Source organism: Patagioenas fasciata, chromosome 3 (genome assembly GCF_037038585.1).
Source record: "Patagioenas fasciata isolate bPatFas1 chromosome 3, bPatFas1.hap1, whole genome shotgun sequence".
In the NCBI taxonomy this organism is placed as follows: Eukaryota; Metazoa; Chordata; class Aves; order Columbiformes; family Columbidae; genus Patagioenas; species Patagioenas fasciata.
This window is the reverse complement of record NC_092522.1, coordinates 53,980,428-54,004,737: the sequence shown is the minus strand read 5'-3', so window position 1 is coordinate 54,004,737 and position 24,310 is coordinate 53,980,428. Positions and strand designations below refer to the sequence as shown.

Below are 24,310 nucleotides of genomic sequence, written 5' to 3'. Positions count from 1 at the left end.
TTTGGTTTTCTTTCATTCCATTTATTCTCCATTTGAAAAGATTTGTTATGGATGTCGTTATCTTACTGTAGATTTTGGAAATGTCAGAAGGAATATATAATATTCAGAATGGTTACTCTGTGATACTTGTAAAAGGTTATGAATACAATGTTACAGTTTTTTCTCTCTAAAAGGTAAAAACGTAGAGAGCAATCATGTCATTTCTTTAAATCTGTATTGTCAGCACCACTCAAATATATTTATAGTAGGTTTGGTTTTTTTTTGAAAGCTGAAATCATTTATTCAGAAAATACTGCAAGTTTATGACAGCAGCTACTCAGGATTTAAATGTCTTGCTGAGACCAGAATCTAGCTAAGAAATAATTACCTGGAAGCTTTAGCTGTTACACAGCTTCTAGCATTAGAAAGAGATTGCTAGGTAGAGGACATTTATATGGGTTTGATGCATAATCTTTTAAATCAAGTAATAATTTCTGATGCTGGAACTCATTCAAGAATCTGCTAGCTAAATTTAGTTGTTGGTTCTGCTTTATTTTATTGTACAGTGCTTCTTTTTCATTTAAAAAAAAAGGGCCTCTGTGTTGGCTTAAATGTGTGAAGAGTCTAAGTATTATCAATGATAAAGGCTTCTTCCTAATTAAAACCATACTAATATAAAAAAAGACACTGCCATCTCAGGGAATATGATAGTGTGGGCTTCTAGGAGTTTTAAAATTTGCTGTGACTGTGTAATACAGCAGCGTAGCCAGAGCTAAACATTTCTGTGACTCAGCTGCATCCACAATAAACTCAGCTATGTTTTACACGTATTACTGTCTCTAAAGTGTCCCACTGGGCGAGTTATATCTGATTAACTAGTCTTCTTCTAGACCACTACCATATTACTGCAAAAGAGTAAATTGCTCATTAGGCAAGGTAATACACATGATAGTGAGGAAAGGGGTAAGAGAAAAGACAGAAAAATAACTTTACACATAGAATGCTTTTAAAAGCAGTTTTCTCTCCTGTTTATCAAAGGAAAATGTAAGTAAAGAGCTGCTCTTTAAAAACATTTTAAATTAATATTGGAATTCTGTAATGTATTTGCTAATGAAGAAAATAATGTGAAATTAAATACTTAAGGATCACTCACCAGAACCTTTTCTATTCTGTGCTCTGAATTGTAAAATGGACATGTAGGCAATCTGAATTTAGGCCCAGAAGGCAATAAAGCTCACGTTTTTAAATTGTGACTTACATGAAAGTATGGTTTCTACACAGTTGCAGTCAGCTGACCAGCACTTCTGGTAGTACAAAAAGGATACTCTTCATCCTAAGGAACACTGAAGTTTCCTTTTTGAGGCTTTTTCCACCTTGTTAAAAATCTCTTCTGTGATACAGTAGATCAAGGATACCCTAGACTTTGTTGAAACTGTTTCATTAAAGGAAGCAGATTTTTTTGTTACTCAGACAGAGAAATGCACAGAGCAGTCCTCTCTCATTGTCACTTACAGAGTCTTTTAATGTTTAATACATTTCTAAATTAACCTGATTTCTGTTTTCTTGTTCCCCACATTCTATTTGCATGTCAAATGTGGATTGCTGTCTTGGACAATAGTGTAGTTAATTCCCATTTAATGTCAAATCAGTGTCACTGTTGCATTTAGATAGTAAAGTTGAACCTGTTGCTAGCAGTTGTTCTAAGCACATTTATATTTCTCCTCATATATCTTCACTGCATTTAATAGTATTTAAGAGTCATAAATACTTCCTTACTTCACAGAATGATGAAATATTTTAATGGAAAAAATATGGTTTTCTGGGCTGTATTCTTTTTCTTTCTGTAAATCATGTAAGTTGGTTTATGTCATCTACAGAAAAGAAATTAAAGCTTTAATTGAATTGTTATGTTCCTCCTCCTGGCTGACTGTTGCTCTTGAGAAGCAGTTCTGGTCGTTAAGATCACAGACTGAAAATTAACTCTAAAAAACCTCCATTTTGTAGACACTTTTAAAGAAAGCAAATGTCTCTAAAAGAATTGTGTTTATCCTTAAATACCAAAGCATTTCTCCCCTGTAAGCTCTGTCAACCAGTAGAACCAAACAGTTAGAAAGTTTGTGTTAGATTCTTCCGCTCAAAACTGGTTATTTCGGCTAATTTCAAATTATGCAGAAACTAGATTCTTTATTACTCTTCTTTATTCCTGTCTCTAGGGTGAAACCGTGTTTGTAATTTAATAAAGATATAGCTCATCCATGTTTGGAAAGTGAAAACTGCAATTAACATCTCTTACTTTTGAAGCTGGAGTTAGAGGTAGTCTCTCCTGAATTTATTAATATTTAACATTTATTCAGACTGAATTGCATCTTCCGTTTTGCCACCCAGTCATTCGGTACTGTAAAGTCCTTCTGCAGTTCTTCGAAGTCAGCCTCTGAATAATTTGTTATCATCAGAAAACTTTGTTAGTCATTAGTAAACATCTCTTCCAAGTCACCTATGAATCTACTGAAAAACATGAAATTCAGCAGGGATTCCTGCAAGGCTCTACTATTTGTACTCCTCTTTTGTGGCCGTTTATAGTTGCCTTCATTTCCTATCTCTAAATGGCCATGGCAGTTAAGTGTTTCAAAAGCCTTTAGTAAGAGACCTTATCAAATGCCTTTCAGAAGTCTAAGGAAACTGTATTATCAGGCTTTTCTTGTCCACATTCCTCTTCAAGGACCTACAATACGTTTGGAACGCTATATTAATTGGTGCAGTACAGATGCCAATATTACTGGTCTTTGGTTATCCAGATCTTTCCTGAAATCTTTTTACAAAATGTTATCACATTTCTTTTATAAGAAAGCGTCTTTCATTGAGAGGGTGGGTACTCAGTGCAGTTTAGTAGCTTGAGGCAGCACAGGAATGGACATCTAGGAGTGGATGGAAACTCTGTAAACCAGCATAGCCACAGAGAAGGTTTTTGGGACTCTATTTTCAGTGTATTCTTTATACTAGTTAATTAAAACAGTCCTGCAAATCTTAATAGAATTCCAGTTTTACAGGTACTGATTTAGTATAGCATTACAACTGCAAGCACATCTAAAGCTCAAAAAAAAAAGCCACTGATGTTCTCTTCAGTATTCTGCTACATGATACCTCTTGCAAGTATCCATGATTCAGTTATGGCTCTTTGCCTTTTCTCTGCCTCAGCCTTTGGATTTTTAGGACAAAGTTTTTTATGACAAAATTGTCACAAGGTTTTCGTGCCTTGCCCCCTGTTCCTCCTTCCCATCACCTCGCTGCAACACATTACTCCTTCAGTTGTACTGGAAGAAATATCTGTACATCTGTATTGTAAATCAGATCAGGATCTTGCCCAACTTAAAAAAAATGCTGAACACAAGGTTGTTATTCTGGGTTCTATTCACTCTTGTTTTGTAACAGCCTTCATTACTGTTCTGTAAAATTAGCATATTGTAATACTTAAATCAGTTCAGGTGGTTAAGTATTATGCATTTTGAAAGTTTTGGACAAAATTCTCTGTAAGATAAGTATGTATCACTTCAATCAATTGCACTGTAAGAACACTTCATGTTAGCAGTTCTTTAAAGCTGACTCTGTGAATTTAAGAAAAGAAGCCCTTGATCAACAAGATTAAGTAGATCACAACAATCGAAGCATCTTTATCCTGAGTGCTTGTTGCCCTGCAGGAGACCTCCTCTTTTGTTCTGCTTCAGGCAAAGAGTTTTCTAGAACAGGTGCCTCATTAACCAACTGGGGGGTCAGATATCAATGCAAAATAAATTGATTTGTGAGACCTAAATAGAAAATGGAAACTGTCAGTGCATTTCTAAACATAGATTCACAGGTGTATTTGAAAAAGAGATTAAATAAAATTAAAAGTAAGTGCAAATTAAAGAGAACTAAATTATTAACATAAATTTGAATATAAATACCAAAATCTAAACTTTAACATTTAGAAAAAAGATGAAGGTTTGGGGAATCTGATTTGAACCTGTGAAGTTTTGCTATCTGTGTGCTATCTGGGGAAGAATGTTCTGATTTGATCTCTTCTGTGTAAATACATTATGTCATGGAAAAGATCCACTGTATACTGGGAAAAATGATGTCGTGTTTCCTGGTTTAGGAAATGTATCAGTCTGAAAGATGAGAACTGTGACTTCTGTTATAGGCAACATCTGGGACTGAGACAGGGGTTTCCAAACTGCTACATAAAAATAAAATATAAAAATAAAAAATACCAGCTTATATAGCTTCTTAGTCTTTTACTTTGAGCTGTTAGAAATGTTACCCAAGGAAAAAACTTGAATGTTTTAAAATAATAATTTATATTGCTTCATATGTAAGCTGCATCTATCTAAATGGAGAAGCAAAGAAGTGGCATATATCTTAAGAAAAGTCTTTACTCTTAATGGAAATTTAAAAAAGAAAATTCTAAATTTACATAAATTCCTAATGAAATTTAATGAAAAGAAAAATGCCCTGAAGCTGTCAGTGAATTCGTGTTGTATGTCAGCTCATTGCTAACAAGCTTAAATAAACAGCACTGTGAAAAACCTCCCTCCCCAAAATGTTCATTGTTTCAAATACGCTTTCAAATTTCATAATTATCTAATCTATTACTTTGGCTTTGAATGGCAAAAACACAGAGCTGACTCAGATACTGAGCTTTTACACCAGATATTTAACCAACTAACATTTTAAAAGTCTCATTTAAGAAAGTCATGATGATCTTCAGGAAACACTTGTTTGGAAAAAGAGTAGCAGTACAAAATAAAATGTGTTTGAAATGAATACTTCATTATATGCTTGCATTGAGCAATTATTTAAACTGGAGTGTCTCCTGGAAAACTGTATATCCACATCACAAGTGAGTATGTCAAGTTTATATACCATTAAAGGAGAAAATATTGCAACTACTAAGCAACAGAGTCAATTTATTGAGTTGGGGTCTCTTTTTTTTTGAAGTTGCTGCTTAAGAGAGTTGTACAATGCACAGCATGTAGACCAGATTACCAAAAGGGAAACATATACCATCAAGGGAAAACACATTAGGGAGAGGAAACGTAACTTTGAGAAGGAAAGCAGTCATTCACTTTGCTGTTATTGTGAAGATCCACAGCAAACTTCTAGGTCAAGAGGCAACAGCCTAGCATGCTTTCAGATTGGAATATATATACATGTTTCCTTCTTTTGGCATATGTAGCTGTACTGCACTAAGAGTTTTAAATGGTCTGCTTTATTCCTGTGAAAGGATACTAGTACTTTCTTCCACTTCTGTTAACCTCTGTATAATAGATCACTGACATTTTTCAAAATCTTGAAATGTACTTATTTCATACACAGCATTAAAATTTTCCTCCTTTGATTCATGTGGGAAAATGGTCTGCAGTGATTGTAGTACACAGAAAATAATTACCAGATTTTTAAAAGACAAGCATATGTTTGAAATTGATGTATCCTTGGGGCAGGGACTGTCTCTAATTAAATGTTTATACAATGCCTAATATAATCAAGCCAGGAGCTGGTTGACTGCTATGCATGCCACAGTCCAAATATTTAATAATAATAATAACTCCAGTTCTGCAGTCAATTTGATCTTACTTTTGATATTTACAAATGGTTTGCTAACACACACTGCAGATTTCTGCAATTAGAAGGGCTTCAGGCTCAAATTCTGCATTCTCTTTGATTCTACCATATCCATCATTTTAGCACTCAAAATCTTGATCCAAAGTCTGTCTTTTGTGTGTCAAATGGAGGATAGGATATTCCTGTTCTGATGGATGTGGGACAAGTATCCAGTTGATTTTGTAGCATGCAGATGAAACAAATGCTACTATTACTGTTTAAAATTCCAGCAAACACCCAACAGTGCAACTCAGATGTCAGGAAACTTGCATGACAGGTTCTGTGATGAGTTCTTCTTTGAAAATGTTCTTCTGGATTCAGGATGTATTCAGCTTGCTGCACTCATTGGGACACCTTCTCGGTCATGAGGCTGAATTTACACTATTAAATGATTAAGAAATTAATCTCTGCCAGAACAGTCTTGGCTTCCATGCAAACCAGGGTTGTCTTTGCACAAGACAGAACTCTAAAACCAGGAAAATCTGCAAACCATCTGCAGAAAAGGTTCCCCCTAGGGGTGGTTGGACAGCCATTTCCACTGACATGACACCCTCTGCATGTCTCATCCTCTAGACCTGCTTCTACAGTCAGGAAAAATTATTCCTGGAAGTGGGTATGATTTGTTGGTTAAGGATTAAGAAGTTGTGGTTTCTGTCATTGATAAATTTTCATGTCCCTTAAGTTAATTATTACTGTTTGTATGAATAATTAATGTTATTAATTTTATTCATGTTTATAGGAGTTCATTCCTACAAATGAATACAAATATTCATTCATGTTTGTATGAATAACTATTAATTATTTTACTGAAAATTACAAGTGTTAATGATAAATTCCCTATTAATTCAATTAACTACTACTTCTGTGTATGACAATTTAGTCATGAGTAAACCTATATGTCAGAACCTCAGAGCTTCCTCTTCCAGTCACTCCTTTAAGAAAATGAATCATGCATGTTTCTCTGTAAGAGAATACTTTCCTGCCTGGAATTTGGACCTAATATTTCAAATTGTATCTGGGGGTCTCTCTTTGCTAAAGCATCCTTGGAACATCTACCCATGAGAACATAATTTGGAGTAGCCACCCACTTTGCTGGAACTTGATGTGAGCCTGCTACATTTGTGGGCTTCCTGTCCACACATTAATATGCTCAGAGACAATATGAAGTTAGCTGTAGCTTGGTTGCTACAGTAGAGACTGGCAAATAAGAAGTATGGAATTTAGTCTCTGTTTTCATTTAGCAATGCTTCTCTAAGTTGGAATCACCCTATGATGCAATGCAATTTCTTCACACCTTGGGCTCTCTGACTGTTGTAAAACAGTAGTTATAGTGTGCTATTCAAAAGCATGCAAGGAGGCATGAAGGGAAGATACTTGCTAGTTGATTTTTAAGAGTTATCTCTACCCATTCACACAACCAGTCTGCCTTGCCCTTGCTTTGGAGCTCTAGCTCTGATTTTTCACACTTGTCAGGCATGCAATAAGAAGGAGTGAGGCAGAGTGCATTTGCTTAAAGAGATGGAAAACATGACATTGCTCCTGTGTGAGAAATCTACTTCATTCCCTATAAAACAGCATTCCTGTGCACTGACGAAACTTAGTGCCAGAAATACTCAATCCCAATGCTTCAGTGTGAAGAGGCAATTCTTACAAAGTTAGTAACTCCTTTTCAAATTTTGGTGTGTTCTTTACTATCTATGTGTATATGTGTGTATATATATATGTTATGTTGAATCACGTATTTATATACTCCCTTGGTCATAAAACATACAGCACTGAATATGAGCTTATCTTTTGCAGTTTTTGCTTTCCCAGTGCAAAGATGTAAATATCTATGTAACTGAGCAGAACATTGGAGAATTAGACCAATATATAATAGCATACCAAATATGACAACTGTTTCCAGCTTCATAATTTCAGAGGAGATTTTATAACTAGAGGGATTTTGCAAGGAAGAAAAATATATTTCAAGCATGACTCATTTTTAATTGCAAAAGAGAATGCAAAGTACTTGCTTTTTGTAAAATCAAAAGAGAAGAAAAACAAAAAGTATTTATGAAATGTCTTAGTGTCATAAGATTAGAAGCATGACACTGAAAGCTGAGAGAAAAATCTAAGTAGGCAAGACAAAATCTTTTTTTTCTAGAATGTTTGTCTTTTAAAAAAAGCTTACAAGGTTTTTTTGTGGTGTGTTCTGTGGTTTTTTTTTTTTCCTATAAACATTTGCTTCATTGTACTGATTCTCAGAATAGTAGGAATTGTTAGTTGAATGAATAAAATGATCGTGAAATAAATGAGTACAAATGCACAAACACTAATTGTTGCACTAGAATGTATCTGTTGTCAACCTTTGCAGGTTGTCTTGCAGTTGTACAGTTCCATTGGCCCCAAATGGTACTTACTGAACATTTATTTTTTATTTGTTTGAACCACGCCAGTATTACATAGGCAGCATGAGGGAATAATGAGCTGCATTCTTTGAGTTACTGAAGAGTCAGCACAAATTGTGGGAACAAATAACAATCAGACAAGGCAGTGTTTTATAACATCAGGACTGCAATCCATCTTTGGGATCTTTCAAAGCTGGGCTAATAAAGGCCCGCTTACAATCCCCAGCAGAGTACAGTTTAATTAAATTTGTCCATTAGGGGACTCCTCCCCCTCCCTCTACATTTCAGAAATTAATTCTGCTTTCTGCCTGTCTTTTTTCCTACATCACAGATGCACTGAGCCTTCGTAACCGGCAGATCCTCTGCATCACGCTGAAAGTCCTCCAGCACCTGGTGGTGTCAGCTGACATGGTCGGGGAGGCATTGGTGCCCTATTATCGGCAACTCCTCCCCGTCCTAAACATCTTTAAGAATATGAATGGTGAGTTATCCTAACAGACAACCCCTAAGGTAAAAGGGGGCTTGATGCAGGGTTAATTAACAATGTGGTTAAGATTTATTACTGTATATAAACTCAAATCCATTTGGAGCTCTAAATAATGTAAACCCCCCCCCCCCTTACTATTCCCTGAGGATGCGCTGAAATTAACAATTTCATTTATTACTCCTTGCACATACAGTTTATTTAACAGAGTACAGAAGCACTGAAGCAGTTCTATAATCTTCCAATAATTAAATGGTAAAGTTTTTTAACAGTCTCTTGAATACATTAATAAATTGCAAAGGTTTTTTCCTCTCTCCAACACATTACTTCAGTCCAGCCTTTTTGTTCCATTCTGTGCTCTTCACAAGCAATTCACTGCTACCAGCAGGCTTAGAAAAGAATAAAAATAAAAAGTAGCAATCGAACAAATTAATTTTAGGGTCAAGAGAACTCCTTATTGTAGAAAAAATTCAAGTTACATAATGTCTAGCAAAACAGTGAAATTTGAAGTTATTTCTGCTCACTTAACTGCTTTTATTATACAGAAATGTAGAACTAATTTGTATCTGTGTTATTTTCTTGGTAGTGCAAACCTCTGTTGCCACTTTCAGTCTTTAATAACTGTGATGCTGTCAGTACTATGAGTACTGTATATTGTGAATGCATTTACACCACAGTTACCAGCTGAAATCACCATGATGCATATTTATTTTGCCAAACTAATCTTTAAAATATTTTTCTGTAGTAAGTCTGTCTGTACTTATCTGTTCAATTATCTACCAAATTTCTGACTTTAAAGTTTCTGTTATTGGCATGCAGCCTATAGATCAAAATAAGTTAATTCCTCACCATCTTGCAACAGAAGTACTGACAGGTTTTTTCGTGGAGTTCATGGCATTTAATGCTTATCTACAGGACTGCTTCCTATTATACTTTCTGTTTGTATTACTATGGAAAGTATTATCTTATGCTCACTCTTTAAGACCTCAGACTGAAAAATGCCTGTCCAAAGACTGACTTGGATACTAAAATGAGATTAAGATTTTAGATCCCTTTAAACATATATATGTCTCTGGCTCTATTTTACTTAGTGAGAAACTTGCAGTAACGTGAAATTCCACAAATGCAGCATGGTTCATATGACAACTGTGGCTTTCTAGAAGTTGTGGAATGAAAGCTTATTAATAAAATCCATACGGTGAACTTAAGTAATTTCAGTAGGGTCCCTTGTAAATTAGAAGATTCCCCCTTAACATATCCAATTTCAGTATCTGGCACAAAACAAGACTGTAAAAAGAAGGACTCTCATTGATTATTGAATGTACAATACATGCTTTTTTCCAGATTTCAGCCTGAAGTAGCCCATAAATTCTCTTGACTAGGCTTTTCTGCAGTGATTTCAGATGAATAATAGGGAAAGCTCATGTCTAACCAGGTACATAGTTCTACAAGACATTAAACATGTTCTGAATATATCCTAAGTTTTGGATATATTGTGAGCAAAACATATTTTCAACATATTTGCATAACGTCTGTGCTATGTGAATTTGTGCCTATATCAAACTACAATAAATCTCGATGTTTGGCATTTAATAACTAAAAAACAAAAAGAAATAAAATGTAGTGGTTCAAAATGATTACATTTTAGGAATGATTATGTTTTAGGAATAAAGCTTTTGAAAGTTCAGTATTACCAGCAATAAAATGGATACTATTTGCAAGGCCTACCATACAAAACTTATTCAACTTATTCAGTACCTGCATGCTGGTGATAGGCAAAGATTCTTCCTCTGTCTCCCCCAGCCTCAAAAAGCTGATACTTACTTCCTCCTTCACTGCTGGTTGGCAGAAAATGTATGCTACCTTCCTTCTCCTTTTTGTCCCCCATACAGATAATAAGCAACTACGGTCCAGGTCTTTGGTACCAGTTACAAGGAAGCTGTGGAGACTGAATCAGGCTATTTGCTCCACTGCTTTTTCATACAGGTGAAAGATGAGAGAGTGTACACTCTTTTTCCTTCTTTTGTGTATAGTTTGAGAAAAGAGGAACTGTGGTACCACTGCCAAGAGGTGGGTGATTTGCAGTCTGCCAAGTCTGACACTGTGGAAGTTTGTCCCAGATTAGGGTAGATGGAAGGAGCCCTGTTTTAATCATTGCTACCTTGCTAGATCAGTATCTATCTGCTGAAAGGAACTCTTTCCCAAATTCAACATCTCTGAATGCCACTCTCACACTAAATTAGTTTATAGGCAAAAGACATTGCACAAACAAACGAACAAACAAAGTATTAAGACATTAAGGTCAACTTACCTTAAGGTCAAGTTTCCTGGTGACCAGTTCAGAATAAACCAAGTGAAGTGATTCCTCATGCAGTGTGTGTGATGTGAAGCTCTGGAACTCCTAACACCTAATTCTTTGGATACCAAAAGTTTACACATGTTCAGTGGCAGCTGCAAAATGTCATAAAAAAGAAGCTATTGCTTGTTTAGTAAAACACATTGATCACCTCTGACTTGTGGCATTCCTAAATCACACCATGGTGGAAGATGAGAAGGTATTAGGTGAAGTACCATAAATGCTTGTCCTACATTCACATTGCCTCATCATCTCCTTTTAAGAGACACACTTCTGGAGTAGACAGGCATTTGCTATTATCTAAAGCATCCATCCTGACATTCTTCCTATATTGGTTCCTAGCAGACTTGCAGACAATACTCAATTCCTGTTCTAGAATATAGGTTCTTCATGAATTTTTTTCACAATGCATACCTCTGATTTGTCTGAATCATGATTCACCTCACAATATTAGAGAGGCTTATAAATAAAACAGTAAAAAAAACTTGCATTGGTAGGATCTTAAGGTTAGGATATCTGTATATACATACACAGGCACGTCTCAAGAAGAGCCAGAGGCCACGAATGCATTGCAAAGAGCAAGTTTTATTTTAGTTACCTCTCTACTGGGGGATCTCTGAAGTACCACCTGAGCTCCCAGGCAGAGGTGACACAAGCGGGGACGCAGGCGCTGGTCAGTTCAGCCCTGCTGGAAGATCACCTGGCCTGCTGAGCTCGCCCGTATTTCAAGGCTTCAGGCAGGCGCAGCCTCTCGCTCTTTCTCACAACAAAGCAGGAATCTCAGACACAGTGATAAGGTGCCCAGAGTTTCTCACAGGCCTATGTTATCTGACACAGAGGTTCTACTCATCAAGCACACAAGGTCAGTAAAACAGTGTGCTTTTTCTATAGACAGGTGCAAGTCACTTGAGTGTATTTACATTTAACTAACCTCCTCGCCAAATCTTGTACTATATTCCCATACAATATCAGAAACAGGTATCTAGTAAAAAAAATATAGAACATTGTCTTAGCTTCAGCTTGTCACGTGCTTATCTCGAGTTGTTTTTCAGCCAACAAAATTGGTAAATCAGTGTTACTTGAGCTCAGAATATGATAGCTTGAGAAGCTGTCAGTTCTGTCCCACTTAAGTCTAAGCAATACTTTCCAAATTCCCATTCATTTCCAAACGCTGAGGCTACAGTCTCACAGCCAGCAACAGTGTTGTTGAGTTGCCATTGCCCTCAAGGGGCATGCTATGTTAGAAAAGGAGACAGCCTCTTCCTGTAGGCAGCCGTTTGGTGCAGCAGACTGTGATTCCAACTGCAGACTTTTGCTGGATTAGCCAGGGAGGCTCTGACCTATGTAAATCCTCTTTTCTGGGATCTGATGTCTTTGGTGCTTAAAGATGATATCTCCTTGTTCCTATTCAGCCTGCTGGCAAACTACTTCTTAACCAGCCACAAATGTTGCCTTTGGCAGAGTTATTAATTCATTCTTTTTAATTGTATCCAGAATATTGATTATTCACATAAACACAGTTTCTCATATGTTCCTTTGCTTTTCCTTTGTACTTTTGACATTTCCACTTTTTTCTACTTCCATCTGCTACCTCCAAATCACCTCATCATTATTTTGTAAAATTGTCGTTTTTTAAAATTCAGCAGGTTCTGACACGGATGTATTTTCCTATGTTATGATATCTCCTAACCATGCTCTAAAATGAGTGTTTTTATAATGATTATGTGGTTTTGAAAGCTATATAATACCACCAAAAATGGTAAAGGACTGCTGACCTTTTGGAACTGAAGATAATCTAGATATTTAATTTTCAAATTTTAGCACCCATAATAGAATTATGTATTAAAAGTTTTTTTGTCAATATTTCACAGTGTCTATTGACAGCTTCTGCATAATGCCTTTTAATGAAGTGCATTCTTCTTGTAGTTTCATGTATCAAATATTTTTGATTTTGTTTTCTGAATTCTCTGTGATTTTATGGTGCTCTCTGAGAACACACAGTGTGAATGCAATTGAGTTGATCAACAAATTAAGGTATGCCAAGTATATTTTATCATAAGAGTTTGTGGGCCACAAAACAGACATAGTTCAGATAAGTGATTGCCAGGCATATGTTCTGTAGTTTGGATCTTTGAAATTATAGAAATGGAAAAGAAGGTCTATTGGATGGATATTGGGAAATTCTGCCATTTTCTACCCATTCATACAGGTGGGTTTACTTTTGTTAATTTTTGTAAATGTAAAAAAAAAAAAAAAATTGATGACAAATGAATTAGGAGTTTTAATTATTGAAAACATCAAAAACATGCTCACCCATCTGAGCTGTAAGACACAAGTAAAAATAAATCAATACAACCTAAGTTACAAATGCCAGGGGAAAGATCCAAGCCTCCTAAGACAGTCTGGAAGCCAGAGGAGAGAGCTCAATGAACTCTGAAGAGTCTTGGTGGTGAGCAAGGGGCTTTTTGGTGCACAAGCATACTTCATGTGTCTGAATTGGAACCCTCTCTGGAACTTAAGCCTCCGACTTCCAGTAGACATTTCTTTCCACTTGGGTTCCCGAGTGCTCTGTTGCAGAGCATTAAGACATAAAAGAGCAAAGTTCTGTTGTTAGTGATGCTACCACTAGTGTGTGTTTATTTGTGGAGACAGTGAGAGCATCCTCACCAGTTGGCCATGGTGTACTCTGAAAAAGGGGTGAAGCTTTCTGCCAGTCATAGGGTTGACAGGTGAACAAGCAGAAGGGAACATGAACTCATCCCAGTGAGTAGGGAATACTCTTGAGATGTAGGAGCTGTTTGTCTAATCTCTGCAGACTGAGAGGGGACTAGCAGTCACTAAGCAAGATCCCCAACCTATAGACTATTATGCAAATGTGCTACTATATAATATAAGAAACAAAAGAGTAATGATAATGCCTGCTAAGTCTATTACGAACCCTGTAGTGCCACAGTAGATTTCATTTAAATGTGTAAGTTAAATGTACTCTTATGAAACTCATTTTAGTCTTGTGAAGAGGGAAAAAAAAATGCACATAAAATGGAAATACTTTAGTTTTGCATCACAAAACCTTTTCTTTTTGGGTGTCTTATTTTCTAAGCTGCATTTTATAAATCTGTCAGTTATATGAGGTAAATACAATTTAAGAACAAATAGAATAAACTTGTTATTTTATGAAAGCAGGCAGAAGATAAAAATGAAAGGGAAAAAAAAGGAGTTTTTCAGAGCCTGGAATATGCTATTAGGGTGTATGTATACCAGAATACTGTCTGAAACAGAAACCTGTTTATTCAAAAGATTAGACATTGATGAACAGCAAATTTCTCTTGTTTAATTTACCTGACTGCTAAATGAAAATTGCATTGATTTAGTTTAACAACTGTTTTATGCTGTCAAATCTAAGCAATCTTAACAGCCGTACTACATCAATCCATGCACACATACATATTTTTGTGTCATCGATTTATATTATTCAGAAGTGATCAAGCTTTGAAGATAAAGTAATGTAGAATAGATGAAAACAAAATATGATTAGGATTTACATGCCTCAGAGAGAGAAGTGTGGGGTGGCCCTGCGCCATGGAAGGTACCTCTCCAAAATGGTAGTTCTGTCTTGGACTTGTTTCAGTCACTATAACGCAAGCAGTAACAGGGCAGGCTGAAGCCCAAGTTTCTTTTGGCTTCCACAAAAATGTTTTGACAGTATCAGTAACTTGAAGCTAACATAAACTTCTGATTGTTCCTACATATCTAGTCATTCCTTTAAAATAAAATTTTAGAGATAAGACTAAGAATACCTGATGTAGCTGAATCATAGTATTCAACGAAGAATGAAACCACAAAGCAGAATTATACTGCACCTGAACTTCACTTGGGAAAAAAGCATTCTCTTGTCTCAAAGGCACTTCACATACTTTGGAGAACTCTGTTTTCCAAAATACAATAGTACTACACAGACTCTAAAGGAAAAAGCAGAACTTAAGTGTTTGATTGCAGAAGCAAGAAACACTACCTACAGGTAAAAGTGTTCCATGTATTGGAAATGGAGTATTTCATAACTGCTTGTGTATTCCAGAGGCAACAATGCTCCTCAAAGTGGTTCATGGTTATTAGTAATAAGCAGCAATTACCTTTAGCAGGATTGCATATACCTCAAAGAAAATCTCTTGTCCAGAACATTTCAAATGTTTACTTCTGCTGAGAAATCTGAAAGTGCTTTCACAAAGAATGTCAATCCAGTTCTAAAATACTTTACAGTTCAACTCTATGTTCAGAAATCATGTTTCAGATTAAAAAGAAAAGATAACTTGATGTCACCATTTGATTGCAGGGTGACAATAAACCATGTCAGATGCTTTGTTAACCCTCTCCCCTTTCTCCCCTTTCTTCCCCTTTCAGCCCCCCTCCCACTAAGGAAAGGCAATAGGAGGCCAAAGAGAGGCAAAGAGAGAGAGAAGACTTGCAAGTTGGAAAAAGTTAAAAATGTTTTACTAATGCTACTAATAAAATAGAGAAAATAATATAAAATATACAAAACCAATCTCGAAATTGCAGGACAGGCACTCGGAAGTCCTGAGTTGGACTCTGCAGCGGATTGAAACTGGATTCAAGGGTGCAGGGTCTGTCACTAGGCCTCAGATCACAGGGACAGCAGACAGGGTCCTCCCCAGATGCCAGCCATAGTCGAAGAGAGAATGAGAACCTCGTGATTGCCCACTTTTATATGGTGTTATGACATGGATGAGTTGGAATACTCAGTTGGTCAGTTTTAGTCACCTGTTCAGTTCGCCCCTCCTTGCTTACGGGGATGTGAATTCTTGTCAGTGACCTTGCATTCTATTGATATGTCTACCAAAACATGCATCCAACTTCAGAAAACTGCAGTTGCTAAGAACTGCGCTGAAAGAAAATGTCACTAAAAGAGAAACTGGTCTTGTTTTTAGCAAAACCAGGACACTTGAACATCAACTTTTACGAAGCAATGTATTTGAAGTTCTCTTTATTTCTCCTCTCAATTCTGAGATTTCAGATTATTCTCAGGCAACTTTTCTCAGGGTTCCCCTGCTACTACAAAGATTAGATGTTTATCATTTCTCTTTTAAGAGAAAATGGAGATTCCCACAAAATTAACTGATTCATAGTTGAGATTTGGATAAAAACTACCTAATTCAACCAGGATATCAATAAAATAAGACGTTTTAGTGTACTAGTTGTATCAGAGCAGTACCATAAACTGCATTCTAAATCCAGTTTTTGAGTTGTTCTGCTTCATTGTGACACCTACTTTTCATGTCCCTGTGCATATTTTGCAAGCATTTTCCTTATTTCCAAGCTTTCTTTGAATTCTATTTTCTGAAATCCATTATGTTTTCAGAAATTTATAAACAAAGATTCTGAAATGGCTTTAAGGATATAAACTTCAGAGGAATAAGACCACCATGACAACACAGATCTGAGTGAACAATAAGTTTTTATATATTTTCTGTATTTTGGTATACACCTTCAGCATGAGAGATTCAGAATTTTCTGATTCATCAATATTTAGTGAAAAATATTGTGGTTTTCCCAAAACGGCATCTCATGAGCCAGTAAATTGCCATTCTAAGCAGATAAGAATAAACTGATTGCACTCAAAAAGGTTATTGTCATACTGATGAGAAGCAAAATATATTTTTGTCGTTCCCAAGTGTAGTTAACAATATTATTTCAACAGGCTTCCTATGAATTACAGTTCTAAGAATATTTACTTAAAAATATATTTGAATATTTTTAAGAACATCAAAACATTTTTCTTCTATGAGATCAACTGATGGTCTTTTGAAACATATTTTTCAAAACTGTCTTGGTTTTCTGTCAAAAACTCATCCTAAAAGCAAACCTCTTCCTTTGTATAATAATTGAATATGGACTAGTTATGGACAGTTGACAGCTGGTGTCTCACATATTTTGTTGCACACTGGCCAATCCCAACCTGTTTTGATGACTGTTCTTGCACATGGAGTTACAAAAAGCCACTGGAACTCTGAAGTACAGAAATTTGAAGTTACCAAAACCCACCTGTTTCAGAGCATTTGTTGCTTTAATGTCTTTGATACAAAGCATCTGATTTTAAGCTGATGATATAGTAAACTTTTAATGTGTAATAAAAACCCTGTCAGGTACTTTGTAACACATTTAGAGAATTATCACACTTAGATCATAATTGCTCGGTAATTTCTAATTGCTATCTGATTTCTTAGCTGAAAATACAGCATCAGTCTGTGTAAAAGAAAACTGACTCAGCAATGATCAAATTGATGTTATTAACACTTAGCATTTACTTTTAATGTTTTAATAGCCTAATTAATTCAGCATCTGGAATTCTTGATAAAAGAAAAATTAAAAGCTTCCCATGTCAGAGGGTGTACATTGCATCCAATATTTTCTTTTTTCTTTTTCCGTTTTTATTTTTTTGAGTATGTTGACCCAATGAAAGGAGGGCTGTCTATTGAATGCCACACAGAGGTGAGAATTAGGACCTCTAAATTCACAGGAAATTAATGAACAAGTAAAATAGCGCAAACAGAAGATTCTTCTTGTGCTTCAGTTTAAAGATCTGTAAAATGGGTATAATCTCAATGTGCTGCTAGGCTTCAATCAACATTTTGTTTGGCAATCAATCAGAAGTTTTACAGAGTTCCAGGAGTGTATGTATGTCAGTGAAACATCATTTTCATAAAGTTAAGTTCATATCATGCTTTGCTTTAATAATATAGCAAGATTTGTGTTCCTATGGGAAATAATTACTTTTGGAAATCCCATGTCAGCAGTTAAGTATCTGGTCTCCAAATGAGACAAAGGAGGTGCTTAAGTTACCTGAGAAGCCTGTCTTGTAGGCATGCTTTGGGCAAATCTAATGCCTAGCTGCAAGGTTAACGTAAAAACACAGCAGGCATAGACATTTTAATTTGTTTTGCTTGCAGCTTTATTTCTGGCGTGTTTGGTGTTGGCTTGGCCAAGAAGGCCAACAGCATCTTGGCTTGTATGAGAAACAGTGTGGCCAGCAGATTGAGGGGAGTGATTGTGCCACTGTACTTGGCACTGCTGAGGCCATGCCTTGAGTCCTGAGTTCAGTTTTGAGCCCTTTGCTACAAGAAAGACATTGAGGTGCTGTAGAGAGTTCAGAGAAGGGCAACAAAGCTGGTGAGGGGCCTGGAGCACGAGTCTGATGAGGAGGAGCTGAGGGAACTGGCGCTGTTCAGCCTGGAGAAAAGGAGGCTGAGGGGAGACCTTGTCGCTGTCTACAGCTACCTGAAAGGAGGTTGTAGCATGGAGGGTGTTGGTCTCTTCTCTGAAGTAGCAAGTGACAGGACAAGAGGAAATGTCCTCAAGTTGTGCCAGGGGAGGTTTAGATTGGATATTAGGAAAAAATTCTTCATGGAAAGGGTTGTCAGGCATTGGAACAGGCTGCCCAGGGAAGTGGTTGAGCCACCACCCTGAAGGTAGGTAAAAGATGTGTTGATGTGTTGCTTAGGGACGTGGTTTAGTGGTGGACTTGGCAGTGCTAGGTTCATAGTTGGACTTAATGATCTTGAAGGTATTTTTTGACCTAACTGATTCTATGTTTTTTTGGTTGTGGTTTTTTTTTGGTTTTTCTTTTTGGTGGGGGGGGGGTATTTTTTTGTATTTGGGTTTTTTTGGTTTGTTTTGGTTTGGGGTTTTTGATTGTGTTTTTTTTGTTTTGGTTTGGTTTGGGATTTTTGTTGTTGTATTGTTTTTTGTTTTGTTGTTGTTGTTTTAAATAAAATGCATGTACAGTTGTGCAAGCTAGAGCTAGAACCCATAGTTCTTAATTGCTATTTGACTGTGTAACTGCTAGGCACAGACTCTTGCTTAATCTATTTTTTCTGCTTTGGGGAAGAGTTCCGAATTCCTTGCTGAACCTAACCAAGCTACAGCATGAAGGATGGTGTATACAGGCATAGATATATCTAGTAAAGCACTACCCACAGAAATAAGCTAGTTCAGCAGATGCCCCAGTTTGGTGGGATTACTTCTCCATAGGTTCACAATTCCCCAGATGTCTCTGATGGATGAGAAGTGCACCTTCCATTCTCCAGTTCTGATTAAAGCCCACAAGGTTTGGAAGAGTAGAATTTCAGATGTGCACCTATGCTTCTCATTTTCAACTTATTTGCTGTAGGCAGCTCCCTGTGGACTTCTTTGTCACCCTTCTGAGGCTCCTGATTCAATTTGCAAAGAGCCAGGACAGCTACATTTCCTCTCTAGATGTTAAGGCTTTCTTTGAATCTGCCTCTTACAAGTAATCTAGATGGCTGAAAACTTGACTGCTACCCTTCCAGTTAGGAGTTATTCCTTTCTTGTTGGTAATTCTTTTCTATGGTTTTCACATAGTTGGTTTCCAAATATAGAGGGAGTGAGAAGTGATTTTTTCAGTTGGACTGGCACTGCCTGCTTAATTTATAACTACTTTCAGAGTACACATTAAATAATTCTGAAAAAATATTTGTTTTCTACATAATTCTTCTCTTTTAATGTATGTTTGCAAACAAATGTGCCAAAGTTTCAGGGTACATATGGTTTCAACTCATCACATTTATTAAGGTAGCATATTTTTTTATTTGAAATATACGCTGAAAGTGTGTGTTCATTTAATAATTCTAAATGGATTATGTTTGTTTATTGCAGATGTTTTAAATTTCTGTGCTCAATTAGGATTTCTGTTCTGAGAAGGCTATTTCTGCAAAAGTCAGTGTGAAGTTGCCAAAATTGCAGAAACTGGCTCTGCACCTCACTTTCTGGTTTCCTATGTAATAAATAAATAAATAAACCCAAATAAACAGACAAACAGGTAATGGGGAGAGAGGATCTTGGGAAAGAGAGGGCACTTCTTGTCTGAATGGCATTTTTCCTTCTGGCATCTCTCTCCTGCCCTTAAGGAAAACAGATTAAAGCCTCATATAATGGAATGATACCAGTGGGAGCATAAATATTGCACTGTGATTAAACCACCAAAATACTCAGGTGATTAAAGTGCTTCAGGTTCTTCAGTTATTATTCTATTATATAATTTCATCTCATTTCAAGACATTGCTTTTCTCATAGTTTTTGAAGAATACTCTAGGCTACAAAGTTGATTTTGTGAGGCACATAGTTTTGGACTATTGATTCCTTTTTGTATATTGCACATCCATCATCCTCCTTTTTAGACACACCACCAACAATATGTATTCCTGTTATAATATCATCTGGCCATCCCAATGCTAATGCAATTAGCACATTAATATCTCAGCTTCTTTGACAAGACTGTACTAACTGAGAGGTACCTTTTTGCCTTTTCTTATTTGGGAATTTGGTGAACACTTAGGCTCAGAGTATTTGAATACCAGTGTCTGCATCAAATGCAGAAACTTCTGTTTCAGCTAGGAGTTATATTTAAAAAAATCCTTCATATTACAACACATATAATTCATTACTTTATATAGTAATTTTATAAATATTTTACAGTAAATACTACATTAACGTGGTTGAAGATTATGTTTTAAACATACTACTGGAACTAGTTCAACCAACTTTTGTATTTGCACTTGTTTATAAAAATTTATTTGGACAGGCACAGAACTACTTAGATTTTTTTTTTTTTTTAAAGTACCTGTTTTTCCCTACAATTAGTCTTTCACAATACTTTCACAATACTTTTGATTTAGTTCACCCACGTCAATGTCTCATGTGTCTCAACTAATGTGAATAACACATACCAGTTTCCCTGGCTGAGGAACACATGACAATGAAAGTGTTACCAGTTGATACTGTCTGCCTTTGATTCTCCATTTCAGTTATCAGAAACTCATTTACAGCTGAATTACACAGGAAAGGCCTCTGGCCAATATAGAGAGCAAAGGTTGTCAAATGGTATAGTACCTCATGTGCCACTGCAAAGTGCCTTTTTACTTTCATAATGCTGGACATAATGTTCACGTTCTCTGAGGCAGAAGCAGATGCATTTCTGTTGTATTTGTATGGTGCTATCAATGATGAATTCGTGATCCAAGGTCCCTGACTAGGATTCTTAAATATCAATTCTTAACATATCAATTATGTGGCATTGAACTGAGCTAGGGTTTGTGACTTGGAACTAAACGTAAATGTAGTTTTGTATTATATAATACCCCATATGTTTCTATTCGTATATTAAAATATAGGGTATTACAAACAATGATCAGTTTATTCCTTGATCTACTTTAAGTGAACAGAAATTCTAACTACACATAAATATTCGGATTTTTTCTAGAAAACAATTAGAACACACATTCTGAGATATAACCAAGGAATGAAACTGCATCCATAAAATGGAAATTTTTATTCAAAGGGTTTTCTCCTTCAGCAAACCTCACCTTTGTATGTTTTTCAACCCTCTTTTTTTTTTTTTTTTAAATTCTAACATTTTTGCCCATGTTTCATTCATTTCCTAATCCCATTGTGCTTTATGTGAGCCTTATAGAAGACTTGACTGCTGTTTTGATTTCTTGAGCCAAGTCTGAGGATAAAAAATTATCTCAGTTTTCCTGTTTTACTATTATTGTCAGTGTCTATGTGTAAGAAAGAAGATTCCTTCAGCAAATGTCACCAAAAGAAGTTAAATAGATTTTAAGAATTAACTTTTCCTCCTCAGCCAAAGCAAACTGGGGGGGAAGGCCAGTTACAGAGAAGAGAAAGTTTTTTCAAATCTCTATCCAGTACAGCATAGTCTTAAGCTACATTTAATAAATCTAACCTTCACACTATGGGAAGTGTTATGCAAGAAAGGAGTAGAAATCTCTTTTGAAACTAAGAAAGAAGATTACCTAGCCTTTTAATTGTAGAGGAACTTCTTGAAATTACTGTAGTTAAGCGATATTTCTATAGTTTCTTCTGAGGATGGTTTTCTCCTACAGTTGTGTTTGTGTTGCGATGTGTCCCTCTTGTTATCAGTTTGGTACTCAGAAATGTCCATCTCTTCATTGTCATTTTCTCAGAACCTGTCCATCTGTGTGTGCTGTGATTTGATAAGCAAAGCAAATATACTTTTCAGTCCTCTTAGCCTGAGTGAGTGAGCACCAGAGGAATGAAAATAACCAAGACCTATGCAAACACACCTGAATGTTTTTATGTGTCTGTATTTTGAATTAATGAGAACTGTACACTAACAAAAAGCTACATTGACAAACACAGGAGTGTAATGTTAAATGCTGTACTTTAAATCGTAGATTTTATTGTATTCCTGACTAGCGATGGAAAGAGGCAGAGGGTATTCAGAAAGGCTGGATACATGAAACTAAGTTTCATCTTTGGAGGAACCTATCTGTCTCCACTGACTGCAGTGAGAGCATGCAGAGGTTAACCTTACTAGGAGCAAAGTTAGCTTTGGTGAATAAACTGTCTTTATATTAGATTTCAGAGATAAGAAGACTGTCCCAGTAGATTCCTCTGTTGTCACAAGGCTACCAGTTGCAAATTAAGGCCAAACATTGGAATGGTCATAACAAGCAAATCCTCATAGATGTCCAGGATTACATACTAAGGAAAATAAATACAAGACAAAATGATAGTTTGAGTTGCAGGCTTTGTAATAAAAACATTGTGTGGTATGTTAAGTGAGCAGCAGCACAAATAATTACAGTAGTCATTATGAAAAGGCAGTTTCCTGGAGGCAGTAGGGACATGTTCCTTGGCCCCCAGAATCTGTTCTTGAAAGATCTTAAATTGGTTGTGTTCTTTTTCTGTAAAACAAACTCCCCCACACCTTATTTATCCACCTACTAGTAATGCAAGCACTTTGATGAAACCAAATATGAATGTGAATGATTTTGCTGCTTTGGAATACTTTTTCTAATGTTCTTTGAATTGGTGTAAACATTTGTTATAGGGAGACTACTGTGTCACAGACCCCCCCCAAGGAAGAGGCACATATCCAGAAAACTTAAACGATCAGAAATGACTGGCATGCACATACTTTATTGTGAAAAGAAAAACTGAGGACCTACCATCTCGAATATTGCACATGTAGGGCTGAAACCATAAAACAGGGTATTTTGGTTTTGGTTTTGCTTTTTAATGAAGGCAAATTTACCTTTCAAATATGTCCTGTGATGAAATGTAATATAGTTCTTTTGCTCAGATTTTATTCAACAAAAATCATGCCCCTTTACATGTTAATTTTGGGGGTTTGTTTACTTACTGACCCTATAATACTCACTGGAGAGTTTTGAATTGGGAGTGAACTGACCAAGTTCTAACTTTTGTAGATTTTTATTTCTTGGGTGTATTACAAGGGGGGTGGTCAGTAGATCGAGAGAGGTCCTCCTTCCCCTCTACTCCACCCTACAAATATATATTTTAAATCCATCAGTTTACATAAGCATTTCATACATTGTGCAAATACTGAACATAAGTTATACGAACAATCAGTAACCTCTTAATTTTAAACACTCCAAAATTGTATGTTTCTTTGTGAATATTTTCAAGTGACACTTTTAACACTAACAAGATTAAGGAGAACTAAAAATGTGAACATCTACATTGCTGACATCATGATGGCTGTGTAATGTTAGTTTGTGCTGATGTGCAAATCTAGTGGGATAGAAATACCCTAAACTAAGCACTGATTTTGTGCCACTGCAGGTCACTTATTGTATGAACCTAGATCTGGTAAATCTATATTGCAATACAGACAGCAAAATGTATAAATACTGCATAATATCACATTTTCTTTTATGTGAAGTATTCAAAACAAAGTTTGACTAGAACAGAGTTGCTCTGAAATATATACTATATATAACATCTATCCCATCATCTCTAGAGGGATTTGGGTTTTTGCAAGAATGATTTTGGGTTTCTCTAGAGAATATTTTTTGCAAAATTATTAGTGAAAATCTGTTGCTCTAAGATCTTGGTATTAGAATCATGTTTTAACAACCTGGGGATGAGAAAGTACTTAAAAGTCCAATGAATTCAAATGAGTGAGTTATAACAAAGATTATTTTATTCTGCCTTCACTTAATAGAGAACTGATACAGCTTTACAAAGACAGATTTAGGTTGCTATCACTACCATTGTCTCGTGTGCTTATGAAAGCAATAATAGAGACATTGTTGTTCCCAAAGAAGGATACATTAAACGCTTGTATTTAGGACAGGATTTTTTTAGGCAGCAATACAATGTTTATTGATATACACAATTTGATAAATAACAGTGAGCTTAAATAACAACTCAGAGTATGAAACTGTATTTCTTGGGATTCTGGTTTTTTAGATTTGAATTGCTGATAGTTGAGAGAGACTTGCTAGACCTCTTCTTCCTGTTTTAATTTGTTTTAATGATTAGGAAGAGAATCTGAGATGGCTTCATGCCTTGCAAGTATTAATGCACTGCCTAGCCAGCATGCTACTTCAGTTTTGTCCCTGAGGGAATGGTATCCGACACATC

The 24,310-nt window shown here is 36.0% G+C and overlaps 1 protein-coding gene across 3 annotated transcripts in view; it reads left to right on the top strand.

The window, feature by feature from the left end:
* Positions 1 to 24,310, top strand: part of PACRG (parkin coregulated) — a 243,531-nt gene that overhangs the window by 131,192 nt on the left and 88,029 nt on the right. For all 3 annotated transcript variants that reach the window (XR_011738337.1, XM_071806367.1, XM_065835899.2), the window contains one exon: positions 8,338 to 8,487. Coding sequence is in view for 2 of the 3 variants with exons in the window: in XM_071806367.1 (XP_071662468.1) it covers positions 8,338 to 8,487 (150 nt within the window). In the remaining variant the exon portion in view is untranslated. The remainder of the gene's footprint in view (positions 1 to 8,337; positions 8,488 to 24,310) is intronic.